The 13,436-nt window shown below is 49.7% G+C and overlaps 1 protein-coding gene and 1 non-coding gene across 2 annotated transcripts; both read left to right on the top strand.

Moving 5' to 3' along the window:
* The first annotated feature begins 4,344 nt into the window (after nt 1-4,344).
* On the top strand, nt 4,345-4,535 carry LOC137772788 (U2 spliceosomal RNA). Its single transcript, XR_011075587.1, has one exon. It is a non-coding gene; the product is annotated as a U2 spliceosomal RNA (small nuclear RNA).
* A 2,469-nt stretch (nt 4,536-7,004) lies between these two features.
* On the top strand, nt 7,005-13,435 carry WDR74 (WD repeat domain 74). The gene is given in 13 exon segments (XM_068555886.1): nt 7,005-7,310; nt 7,408-7,521; nt 7,523-7,556; nt 7,637-7,743; nt 7,829-7,950; nt 10,044-10,119; nt 10,257-10,403; nt 10,569-10,670; nt 12,073-12,173; nt 12,256-12,311; nt 12,657-12,802; nt 12,887-12,943; nt 13,209-13,435. Coding segments are annotated over 13 exon segments (1,272 nt in total). The 5' UTR covers nt 7,005-7,280; the 3' UTR covers nt 13,389-13,435.
* Nucleotide 13,436: the final 1 nt, after the last annotated feature.

Here is a 13,436-nt window from a genome sequence, read left to right as displayed (position 1 = left end):
TTCTCAACCAGGGGTGATTTTGCCCCCTGGGGAACATTAAAAAATGTCTGGAGACACTTCTGGTTGTCACAATTTTTTGTGGGGGGTGGTGGGTGGGCTATGCTACTGCTATCTAGTGGGTGGAGGCCAAGGATGCTCCTAAACACCGTACAATGCATAGGACAGCTCCCCAACTCCCCACACAAAATGTCAATAGTGCTGAGGTTTCAGGCACCCTGAGATGATAAATGCCGACAAAGAATAGGAATCGGGCTTCCCTGGTGGTGCAGTGGTTTAAGAATCCGCCTGCCAATGCAGGGGACACGGGTTCGAGCCCTGGTCCAGGAAGATCCCACATGCCGCGGAGCAACTAAGCCCGTGAGCCTAGAGCCCGTGCTCTGCAACAAGAGAAGCCACCACAATGAGAAGCCCGCGCACCGCAACCAAGAGTAGCCCCTGCTTGCCGCAACTAGAGAAAGCCTGTGCGCAGCAACGAAGACCCAACGCAGCCACAAAAAAAAGCTTGATCCCTGGTTGGGGAGCTATGATCCCACATGCCTCGTGGCCAAAAAACCAAAACATAAAACAAGCAATATTGTAACAAATTCAATAAAGACTTTGAAAAACGGCCCACATCAAAAAAATCTTTTTTAAAAAAATTTATTTCTTTTTGGCTGCATTGGGTGTTAATTGCTGCGCGCGGGCCTTCTCTAGTTGCGGCAAGCGGGGGCTACTCTTCGTTGTGGTGCGGTGGCTTCTCTTGTTGCGGAGCACGGGCTCTAGGCACGTAGGCTTCAGTAGTTGTGGCACGCGGGCTCAGTAGTTGTGGCTCGGGCTCTAGAGCTCAGGCTCAGTAGTTGTGGCTCACGGGCTTAATTGCCCCACGGCATGTGGGATCTTCCCGGACCAGGGCTCGAACCCGTGTCCCCTGCATTGGCAGGCGGATTCTTAACCACTGCGCCACCAGGGAAGTCCACGTCAAAAAAATCTTAAAAAAAAAAAATTACATCACCTAACCTGCTGTGCCTCAGTTTCTCCATCTGTAAAAGAGGGAAGATGATAGTACTACTTATTAATGTTGTTAATACATATAAAGCACCTGGAATCGTGCATGACATGAAACCATAGACTAGTCAGGCTGGGAATCAGTCATCACCAGGTGATGGATGGGAGGGAAAGCCAGGGCACGGGATAAGATCATTTCAGCAGAGAGTGTAAATAGGAGTAGAAATTTTGAATTCCTAGGAGCCAGGAAGCTAATACAAATCAGCAAAGAGGGTAGGGTTGGTGGTCAAGAGGACAGCTGCTCCCTCTTTTCTGGCCCGACTCCAACCTAGAGTTGCCACAAGGGGATGTAGGCCCAGAGCAGCCAGTCTTAAGTCGTGCAGCCGAGGCTATCTCTCTGACAGCCCTTGGACGGGCCTGCCCACAGGGCCTTCCAAGACCTCCAGATCCTGTTCCTCCACTTGATGTGGCCTCTTTTTAGGTGTTTGGATGCCTTCAGACAGGTCCTCCTATCTTTTTTGGGCTGTGGTTGTTAACTTGTAGATTAGTGAACAGGCTTTAGGGGGCTCTAAGAATCTCCTCGGAAATTGTATGCAAAATTGTATAAGGCAACTATGCATTTATTTGGGAAAAGCTTCAACAGATTCTCAGAAGGGTTGGGTGATGCAATAAAAATTAAACACCTCTTCAGACTGACTAAGCATTTCTTCAACCTGCTTCATATTATGTTGGTTTTTAAGTTTATAACATCTTCCTCTCAAGAACACCAAAAAAAAGTCTAAAATTGTTCAATTAATTTATAAATATGGGGGACTTCCCTGTCAGTCCAGTGGTTAAGACTCCGAGCTTCCACTGTAGGTGTGGCCAAAAAAAAAAAAAAAAAAAGAGTTAAAAGGGGGTTGTAAATTGGGGAGAGTTGTTGTTATAAACCTTTGAACACTACTTGACAATTTATACCATTTTCATGAAAATAAAACATTAACTTACAAAATTTAAATGTACCCACATGGAAAGAATATTCCCTTGGCCTTGCTTTGCTTGTTATCAAAGCCAGGGACTCGCTGTGACTTCTTCCACTTCTCTCCATCTCTGCCACCACAGCCACCCCATCCCCACCCCCTAAGCCACTTTCATCTCTTGCCTGGAGGATCACAGGAGCCTTCTCTCACTTTTCCCCAGTAAACCTTAAACATCATGAAGGCAAGGTCCGTGTCTGATTTTGCTCATCATTGTAAAGTATCTGCTCAAAAAGCATAAACAAATGGACAAATGGCCTCCCAGTGAATAAACAGATCTCCAAGTTCCTGTGGAGTCCTCACTATCAGCCTCCTGTACCCACGCAGCAAGAGGCGGGGGTCGCAGTAGATGAGAGTGACAGAGCTCTCCTCACTTGCCTTTGCTTCAGAGGAGGACCTGACAGCTGAGACCCGACAGGGAAAAGTCCGCCAAGAGATCTGTGCGCTCAGGATGCTTGGCTGCAGCCTGCCTGGACAGACTGAAGCCTGCTCCACCAGGGGGCCGTGGCCTGCCCCAGGTTGGGTCTTGCAGAATTTAGAGAAGGTTGGGATTGAAAGAAATTGAATTTTGCTTTTGCTTCTGTATTAGTTTCTTGTTTTGTTTTGTTTTTTGTTTTTATTGCTGCTGTAACAAGTTACCACAAACTTGATGGCTTAAAACAAAAAAATATATTATCTTACAGTTTTGGAGGTCAGAAGTCCTAAATGGGTCTCAACAGGCTAAAATCAAGGTGTGTTAACAGGGCTGCATTTCTTTCTGGAGGCTCCAAGGGAGAATGTTTTCCTGCCTTTTCTAGCTTCTAGAGGCCACCCCATTCCTTGACTGATGACTCCCTTCCATCTTCAAAGCCAGTGATGGCTCATCAAATCATCACTCTGACACTGAGTCTCCTGTCTCCCTCTGTGATCTTTGTGATTACGTACATGGAGCCCACCAGATAATCCAGAATGATCTCTCCTTCTCAAAACTCTTAATGTAATCTTATCTGCAAAGTACACTTTGCCTGCCATGTAAAGTAACATAATGAGAGGTTCTACGAATTAGGACATGGGCATGTAGGGGCATTAATCTGCCTACCACATCCCCTTAATTTGGCCCCTCCCTGGAGATCCTGGATTTATTTTGGGAGTTTGTAGAAACTGCTTCTGTTTATTCACAGGGACACATTGTAAGAAACCATATTCTCTAAAATCATGGATTATCAGACTTTGCTAGTTGAAATCATATCAGTGAGAATAGAACATCCCACTCTTGCCTGAAGGACCTCAGCCAGGCCGGTCACTTTGACACAGAAACAGCTGTTAGTGTTCAGTTAAGGAGGTTTCAAACAGAACGTTCCGCGTTCAGATTAACACAGTTTCCAAGAAAACAGGACTTCAAGTCCCGTTCTCAGCCAGAGTCTGACATTAATCCCTTTCATACAGCTGGGCTTTGCTGTGAGCCTCTAAAGTACCGCTTCTTTTAAATTTGACCTACATTGCCTCACCCCTACTCCCACCGCAGGTTCCTGGGTTTATGAATCAAGCGGCTCCGAAACGTCTTTCTCAGGCCATCTTTTCTCCGCTGTGGGGCCGACGGTGGGTGATGGATGGTACAAAGGGCAAGATGTAAGTGGGGTGGGGGCGGATGTTACAAGCCGGGGAGGAGGGAGGGCAGAAGGGAGCCGGGAGCCCCAGGATGAGAGGGGAACACAGGCTATAAGCCAACTTCCACTGTCACCACGTTGCCGAGAGCAACGTGTCCTCAGTTCTCACAACCACCGCTTAAGTGCGGGTTATTATTCCTCCATTTAAAAGAGGAGAAGACGGGAGCCTAAGCAACATGCCTCGAGTCATCAAATCAGGAACTGGCAAGCGTGGATTCCAACTCGGTTCTTTGAACTCCGGTCTGTGCTCGGGAACCGCGGCCTTTCCAAGTAAATGTCCGGGAGGAGGGCCCCGCCCTGCATCTTCTTCCACAGACTATCGACCACCACCGCCCTGCCGCCCCCAGGGAGCGCCTAAAAGCCTTAAGGCTGGAGACGGACGCCACAGTCTCTGAGCAAAGAGACGACGCGGCCATTGAAACCACGTCTAGTCATGTGGACCAATCCCCAGAAAGTGAAAGAGCAGAGGGGCGGGTTTACGCAAAACACAGAGCTTGAGCAGGAAGGCGAAACAGTAAAAAACCTTATTTAAGGTCTGTTTCCAAAAATTTAGTTATTATTATGAAGCAAAAATAATGAAGAATTGGTTTTAAGCAAGATTACACATTAAGAAAAGTCTAATGGTTATGCCATAAAAGTCACCACAACCGTAAAAGCTATAGTAAGAGTAAGGCTGGCCGGCAGCGAGACTTACCGGTATCGCTTCTCGGCCTTTTGGCTAAGATCAAGTGTAGTATCTGTTCTTATCAGTTTAATATCTGATACGTCCTCTATCCGAGGACAATATATTAAATGGATTTTTGGAACTAGGAGATGGAATAGGAGCTTGCTCCGTCCACTCCACGCATCGACCTGGTATTGCAGTACTTCCGGGAACGGTGCACCCCCGCTTCGGGGGAACATTTTGGTAAACAAAAATAAGAATACAGTATTTCGGGTCTTCGGTTGTATGAAGACGTGGTGTTTAAGTTGTTGTGGAGATAACTTGTTTCAGTGAACGACGAAGAGGAACGTATATAAATTGGAGTTTCTCTTTATTTGCAACGTGTATCGCGTGGTTTCACGTACTGTGTACTCTTACGCTGTGTTTCTTTACGGGACCGGATATTCTTTTGCTAGTTTTATCCATTAGCTGGGGGTGGAGAACGAACACGTGAGTTCTTTTTTTAATTAATTTTCTCACTTGTGGTTTCGTTTGGTTTTCCTATTTGTGAAAACTTTTTCTAGTGGCCACAAGGGAGCGTTTCACTATCGTAGTCTGTCTCGATGCGGAGCACGGGTTCCGCAGGCTCACTAGTTGTGGCTAGTTGCTTCTGAGATGCGGGATGTTCCCACACCCAGCCTCCAACCTGTGTCCCCTGCATTAACAAACAGATGGTCCATCACCACGCCACCAGAGAAGCCCCATGACACCGTTTCAAGTTTCCACAGTGGAAGCGCTGAAGTTTCCACGAAATATGGGGAAAAACTAGCTGGATGTTATGAGCTGACAGTTCCAGGGTTTTTGTTTTTTTGGTTTTTTTGGAGATTTCTAGGTTTCTGTTTACAGTGCCATTAAAAGAATCTTAGTATCACAGAAAACCCGCGTGGTCCCACCGAACCAGAAGAACCATTACGTTTCTCGTTTAAATGATGTTCTCAGGGCTTCAGTGGTTCTAGTGGTAAAAGTCCACGTGGTACTGCAGCTGACACGGGTTTGAGTCTTAATCCCCTTCGATCTGTGGTAGCCCATAAGAACTCTATTTCAACGCCGCAACTATTGAATCTTGTCGCCTAAGAGTTCGTGCTCAATAGCAAGAACAACTACCGTGATGAGGAAGCCGCGTACCACCAACGCAACAAGAAGTAATTCTCGCTCGCCGTCCGCGTGCAGAAACAGAGACGCAGCGCAATCAAAAATAAACGAAGTAAGGTTTATAAAAAGTCTTCAGAAAGAATAGTGCCCTGGTAAGCTCAAGAGAGAGTGGAAGAGTCATGTACCAAAATGTTCATAGCAGCTCTATTTACAATAGCCAGGACATGGAAGCAACCTAAATGTCCATCGACAGATGAATGGATAAAGAAAATGTGGCACATATATACAATGGAATATTACTCAGCCATAAAAAGAAATGAAATGGAGGTATTTGTAATGAGGTGGATGGAGTTAGAGTCTGTCATACAGAGTGAAGTAAGTCAGAAAGAGAAAAACAAATACAGTATGCTAACACATATATACGGAATCTAAGGAAAAAAAAAAAAAAAAAAGGCCATGAAGAACCTAGTGGCAAGACGGGAATAAAGACACAGACCTACTAGAGAATGGACCTGAGGATATGGGGAGGGGGTGGGGTGAGATGTGACAGGGTAAGAGAGTGTCATGGACATATATACACTACCAAATGTAAAATAGATAACTAGTGGGAAGCAGCCGCATAGCACAGGGAGATCAGCTCGGTGCTTTGTGACCACCTAGAGGGGTGGGATGGGGAGGGTCGGAGGGAGGGAGATGCAAGAGGGAAGAGAAATGGGAACATATTGTATATGTATAACTGATTCACTTTGTTATAAAGCAGAAGCTAACACACTATTGTAAGGCAATTATACTTCAATAAAGATGTTTAAAAAAAAAAAAAAAAGAGAGAGTGGAGAAGTCAGAGGACCGACGTCTGGTCTGGACTGAGCTAGATTGAGAGTGTCGTTTCCTCATTAACACGAAGTCAAGAGCACTGGGGGAGTGTTACTCTCTGAAGTCCTACCGCCACTTCTGCACCGGAGTGGAAAATCAAGCTAGCTTCTCTCTTGAGGATTCAAATCGGCCCGGCGAGAGTGGGGTGCTTTATTTTTACTGACGTAGTTTAAAACAAAGATTTCCGAGAAGCTTTGATTTCTTGGAACAACAGTTCTCAATAAGTCATTCAAGGAAGGGGGTAGTTCTGATTTTTTTTTTTTTTGTTATATTTTAAAAATTGCGTCTTGTTCTTAGAAGTACTGTTAATTCTGCAGCTTTTTTTTTTTTTTTTAACTGTGAGTGGTGATTTTTAGGATCACCAAACCTCAACGTGAAGAAGAATAATGCCCCACCTTACTTATCCAAAAGGAAATACGTAAGATGGTTTCATTTTCCCCAACTTAATTCGTGTTGTCTTTTTGTTCTTTAATTTTTCTTTTACGCTGCTTCGGGTCTTCATTGCTGCACGCGGGCTTTCACCCGTTGCTGCGAGCGGTAACTACTCTTCGCTGTGGTGCGTGGCCTTCGCGTTGCGCTGGTTTCTCTTGCTGCTGAGCACCGGCTCTAGGTGGCGGACTTAGGTAGTGGTTGCACGCGGGCTCTAGAGCGCAGGCTCAGTAATTGTTAGACACGGGCTTAGTCGCTCCATAGCCTGTGGGAATTTTCCCGGAGTAGGGTTCAAACCTGTGTCCCCTGCATTGGCAGGCGGATGCTTGATTACTGCGCCACCAGGGAAGTCCCCCTTTTCTCTTTTCATATTCGAAGTTGAAGCCCTGCGCTGCACTAGCGTTTCAATCGTTTCTGAAATGGTCTCTTACCTTGTCTGGTGCAGGAAACATGATGCTTTGGGGTAGGGAAACGGACTACGGCTGACTGGACCCGGCATCGCAGTTCAGTTAGGATGCGTTTCACTCGAAGCGTAAAATGGTCAAGTTACTGTTCAGATCTCCACCAGTAAGTATCTCCAGGTTTCATTTTCGTAAAAGCGAAACCAACTGGCGCGGAAGGGATTTTTTTTCACTCTTGCGGCTCTTTAAACTCCCAAAAACAGCGTTCCACTCGATCGGACTCCGCGCGCGGGCTGGTGACGCAGCTGCTGCGCCGGAAGTGCGAGCCGTGGGCTCAGGGACTCAGCTATGGCCGCTGCTGCAGCACGCTGGAACCATGTGTGGGTCGGCACCGATACCGGCATCCTGAAAGGTGGGTGGCGGGGCCGGGCTTCGGGAACCAGGGGGGTCGCCGTTTGGGGACATGGCGCGACTAACGTCCGTGTCCCACAGGCGTGAACCTTCAGCGCAAACAAGCGGCGAACTTCACGCCGTCGGGCCAGCCGCGGCGCGAGGAGGCGGTGAGCGCCCTGTGTTGGGGCGCGGGCGGCGAGACTCAGGTGAGCGGCCGCTGGCAGCCGGAGCGGGGGGCCTCGCGCGCGGCCGCCTCACTCTCCTCGCCATCCTGCCCTCCTCTGCCCGCAGATCCTGGTGGGCTGTGCGGATGGGACAGTGAAGCACTTCAGCACCGAGGAGGGCAGGTTCCAGGGTCAGAGGCACTGCCCCGGAGGGGAGGGCATGTTCCGAGGCCTCGCCCAGGTCGACGGGTAAGACCGAGAGCCCCTTGCTGAAACGCTCAGGTCGTAGGGAGAGCATTGAGGTTCCCGTAGGACGGCCGAATAATGGCGATCAACCTTGAGGTGACACGGGCCTGGTCTGTGTGACAGGGACCTTTGTCCTGCCTAAGTGCGTTCATTCCTGTAACAAACATTAACTGAACACCTACTGGGTTGTATATAGGCATTGGGCGAAATGCAAGGGCTTCAGGTCAACCAGACACAGTACCTGCCTTCATAGAGTTTGCATCCGCCAGGGTTTTTCTTTTGGCTCCATAACATTTTATTATGAGAAAGTCATTTAATAGTTCCGAGTATGTTTTTCAGTGGGGGCTAACAACCACCAACAAGGTGGTGAAGCTCCCAAAGTAAAAGATAGGAAAGTGCTAGGTTGCAGGCCTAGCTTTCTTCCGAAGATGAAGAGAGAGGCTGTGAGCAGGCTGTGTAGGTTTGGTGATGTTAATTCTGACAGGTGAGGTGTAGAAGGCTCTGTGGGGATGAGAAGTTTGAACTGGCCCTTGAAGCATGGGTTAAATTTTGAAATGTGGAGAAAGGAATAAGGGCATTCTAGAAAGAAGCTCCTGCCTTAGCAGAGGCCAAGGATTGGTGTTAGGCTACAGGGTACATCGCAAGGAAGATAAATAGCATTTGAGAGTTGAAGCTGAGGAAACGTTTTTCCTTTTTTTGTTTTTCTTTATTATTATTTGTGAGGAAGCATTTTAATATGAGATAGGCAAGGTAGGTTGGGATTAAAGGTAAAGGGCTTTAAGTGCCAGGCCGAGAGAGCTGCACTTCTGTAGGTGGTGGGGAGTTACTGGTTTTTGAGCAGGAAATGCTGTGGTCAGAGCTATGAGCCTGCAGGAATGTGGAGGATGGATTGGAGAGAGGGCTGTTGGGAGACTGTTGCCACAGCCCAGGCAAGCCCAGAGCCTGAACCGAGTTGAGAAGGGTGGGCAGATATGAGAAAGAGTATAGGCTTGAACTGTACAGATCCTGGGGAGAGACTTGCTTGGACTTCATGGGACGCATACTTTGAGGGAGAGATTGGAAGCCGGAACAGGGAACTTGAGAGAAGAAGCTGGTGTTTGATTTTGGCCAAACACTAAATCCAGAACAGTCCCCTTTCAATCCTTTCAGAGCTACTGATCTTGACCTCTGGTGACTGACTCAAGGTTCAGAAAGACCAGCAGGGTCAGGTGCCCCAGATGTAGCTGTGGAATAGCAAAGGCTCTCTGCTTTGGAGTATCAGACTTGATTTCCAGCTCTGGTTCTGACATTTATAGCTGAGTGGCAAATCTTTTAATTTCTCAGAGCTTCAGTTTCCTCACTTATGAGACTGGTAAACCCTTACCTTGTTGAGGAAATTAAATAACAGCCATCAAGCCCTGCCCAGACCCGAGTAACCTAGAGGCTTCCTTAGGAACAGGGCTGGTATGGGACCTCCCTGGTGGCGCAGTGGATAGGACTTGACGCTCCCAGTGCAGGAGGCCGGGGTTCAGTCCCTGGTCGGGGAGCTAGATCCCATGTGCATGCCTCAACTGGGAGTTCACATGCCGCAACTAAAGAGCCTGTGAACTGCAACTAAGGAGCCCACCTGCTGCAACAAAGACCTGGGGCAACCAAATAAATAAATAAATATATATATATATTTATTTTTTTCATAAATTTATTTATTTATTTATTTTTGGCTGTGTTGGGTCTTCGTTTCTGTGCGAGGGCTTTCTGCAGTTTCGGCGAGCGGGGGCCACTCTTCATCGCGGTGCGCGGGCCTCTCACTGTCGTGGCCTCTCCCGTTGCTGCACTGGCTCCAGACGCGCAGGCTCAGTAGTTGTGGCTCACGGGCTTAGTTGCTCCGCGGCATGTGGGATCTTCCCAGACCAGGGCTCGAACCCGTGTCCCCTGCATTGGCAGGCAGATTCTTAACCACTGCACCACCAGGGAAGCCCAATAAATATTTTTTTAAAAAGGAACAGGGCTGGTAGGAGGGAGTCTAGTTCATATGAATTTAGGGGTGGGCCGACTGGGGCCAGAGAACAACCCCGCTCCCTTTTTTAACCCTAACTCTATCCTCCCTTTGCCAGCAGCACCCTCATCACATGTGTGGATTCTGGGATTCTTCGAGTCTGGCATGACAATGACAAGGAGGCATCCTCTGACCCTGTGAGGTTCCCCTGTCCTGATCCTGATGGTTGGGGAAGGTGGGGCCCAGGGTAGGAGCCAACTGAAGGCTTTGCGGGAGGAGGAGTAAGGATCTGGAACCGACTCTCATCTCCCCTCTCATCTTCCATTGTTTTCAGCTCTTGGAACTGAGGGTGGGCCCTGGGGTGTGTAGGATGCGCCAAGACCCAGTGCGCCCCCACATGGTTGCCACAGGTGGGAAGGAGAATGCTCTGAAGGTGTGGGACCTGCAGGGCTCTGAGGAGCCTGTGTTCAGGGCCAAGAACGTGAGTGATGGGGGGCAGAGAGGGGCTGGTTCCGAGGTCCAGGGAGTCTGAGGCCACTGACTATGTCAGAGACCAGCTGGGCTTTAGGGGATAATGATAGAAGGCAGGAGGAGGGGGCACACTGAACCCTCCACAACCCTGTCCCCCGTCTACCCACCCTACCAGGTACGGAATGATTGGCTCGACCTGCGGGTTCCCATCTGGGACCAGGACATACAGTTCCTCCCTGAGTCACAGAAGCTCGTCACCTGTACAGGGTACCACCAGGTGAGGCACCACCCCACCCCTATCTCTTTCTGGGCTTAAGCAGCCTCCTGGAGAAACAGCCTTGCTGTGCAGGCTCGGTCCCCACCATTCAGCACAGCCACCCTGCTTGCCATCCTTCTTCCATCCCTGAGCTCCCAGAAGAGGGACGACTTCCCCAGTCTGTTCCAGCCCAATGGCTGAGCCGGTGACCTTCTGTTACTACATTCTAGGAAGGAGTTCCCTGAACTGTGATTCTTCCTTTAACTCCCACCTGGAAGAGAAAAGAAGGGAGTGTCCCCTTCACAGTAGAATCACATGGTTCAGGTGTCATAAGAAGACGTGGGCTGGGTATCAAGAGAACTGAGTTCTGGTCCTGATGCAGCCTCTGATTTGCTTTCGGACCCAAGCCTGACCCTCTACTGACTGGCCTCAGCTCCTCAGCTTTACGGGAAAGGTCCACATGGGGATCTTTTCAATGGGTCTCTCTCTCTCTCTCTTTTTTTGACTGCCCTGCGCTGCATGCGGGATCTTAATTCCCCGACCAGGGATCAAACCCGTGCCCCCTACAGTGGAAGCACGGAGTCCTAACCACTGGACTGCCAGGGAATTCCCAGCTGGTTTTTTTTTTTTTTTTAATTTATTTATTTATTTTGGGGTGTGTTGGGTCTTCGTTTCTGTGCGAGGGCTTTCTCTAGTTGCGGCAAGCGGGGGCCACTCTTCATCGCGGTGCACGGGCCTCTCACTGTCGCGGCCTTTCTTGTTGCGGAGCACAGGCTCCAGACGCGCAGGCTCAGTAGTTGTGGCTCACGGGCCCAGTTGCTCCGTGGCATGTGGGATCTTCCCAGACCAGGGCTCGAACCCGTGTCCCCTGCATTGGCAGGCAGATTCTCAACCACTGCGCCACCAGGGAAGCCCCCAGCTGGTCTTATTTGAAGTTCTAAGACCCAGGCAGGCCTGGGTGGCTGTATTTGCCCTGTTTCCTTTGCTCCTGCATATTGAAGTCTGCTATTGGTGATACACCTCTGCTCAGAACACATATGAGGGCTTCCTCTCTCCTCCCTGTTCAGACTTAACGTCTTTCTCTGCTTGAAATTCAGCAACTCTGACAGTTGGACTGACTTGCTTTTCCATCCCGAGAGGGGAGTACGGGGGGATGGAATGCTCATGCGTGCAGACCATGGGAATGCTGCCGCCTCCAGGCTGGGGGACCTCTCTCCTCAGCCCTGTATGTTCATGCTCCTTAGCAGCTCTCTCTCCTCTACCCCCCAACACACGGAGAAGAGGGGTGCATTTCAAATGAGAGTTTCCCTGAAAGAGTGGGTTGTCAACAAAGCAGTGTATGAGGAGGGGATGAAGATGTGGAGGAGCCAGAGGGGGTATGTGGAGTGAGGGTACTGTTGGTGATGCCTCAGTCTTCCTCCAGGTCCGTGTCTATGATCCAGCCTCCCCCCAGCGCAGGCCGGTCCTCGAGGCCACCTACGGAGAGTACCCACTGACAGCCATGACCCTCACTCCTGGGGGCAAGTGAGTGCTTAGAGGGCAAAGTGAGGCTTGGGAAGGACTCCAGGGGGCCCCTGCTGACCCCATGTGCCTCTGATCTCCTCAGTTCGGTGATTGTGGGGAACACTCATGGGCAGCTGGCAGAAATTGACCTTCGGCAGGGTGAGTGGACTAGGGAGCCTTGCGGGAGGGGAAGGGGTGGGGAGGAAGGGCAAGATTCCCTCTGACAAGGTGCAGTGGAGCTGTTGAGCCCTCTTTCAGGTGCCAGGTTGCCCGGGTTCAAATCCTGGTTCTGCCAAAAGCTGTGTGACCTTAGACAGATTACTTTGTCAATTCCCTGTGCCTTAGTTCCTTCACCTGAAAAATGGAGATATTAATGGTAATTGCCATCTCAGCGTTATGTTAAACGAGGATTAAATGTTGAAACATAAAGTGATATGAACAGTAAACACTCAATAAATGGTTGTTGGCTGGCCAGCTAGCACTGATTCCTACCGCCTTCTCTAGGGCGCCTACTGGTCTGTCTGAAGGGGCTGGCGGGCAGCGTCCGAGGGTTGCAGTGCCACCCTTCAAAGCCCCTTCTAGCCTCCTGTGGCTTGGACAGAGTCTTGAGGGTACACAGGATCCGGAATCCACGGGGCCTGGACCATAAGGTGAGAGCCTGCTGCCTCCTGTGCCCCGGATTCATGTTTCTATTTCTGCAGGCTTGGCCCATTAAGGTCCCTCATCTTTTGCAGGTTTACCTCAAATCTCAACTGAACTGCCTCCTGCTGTCAGGCAGGGATAACTGGGAGGTAAGCAGTTGGGTCTGGGAATGTGGGAGCTAAGGGCACAGGTGTGAGGACTTCCCTGTGAAGAGGAAAGGGAAGCAGCTGGAACTCAGACCTGGGACTGTCCATCCATCTGCCAAGTGTAGTCCTAGAAGAGCTACTGCCAAGGGTGAAATGGGCGCATGGATGGACATGGTTTCCAGGAGCAGGAAGTAAAAGGGGTGGTGCCTGGAGGAATTATTCCCCTTCCCTGTGGGTCTGACTCCTAAGCTCTTCTCCCACTCACCAGGATGAACCGCAAGAGCCTCAAGAGCCCAACAAGGTGCCCTCAGAAGACACAGAGACAGATGAACTCTGGGCTTCCTTGGAGGCAGCTGCCAAGCGGAAACTCCCCGATTTGGAGCAGTCCCAAGGCGCCCTCCAAACCAGACAGAGAAAGAAGAAGCGGCCTGGGTCCACCAGCTCCTGAAGAGCTTGTGCTCACGTTGTAAATAAACAGCTTAATGCGTACCACGAC

The sequence above is a fragment of the Eschrichtius robustus genome, chromosome 11 (genome assembly GCF_028021215.1).
Source record: "Eschrichtius robustus isolate mEscRob2 chromosome 11, mEscRob2.pri, whole genome shotgun sequence".
Taxonomy (NCBI): Eukaryota; Metazoa; Chordata; class Mammalia; order Artiodactyla; family Eschrichtiidae; genus Eschrichtius; species Eschrichtius robustus.
The sequence above is the reverse complement of the archived record's forward strand: the minus strand, read 5'-3'. Positions and strand labels throughout refer to the sequence as shown.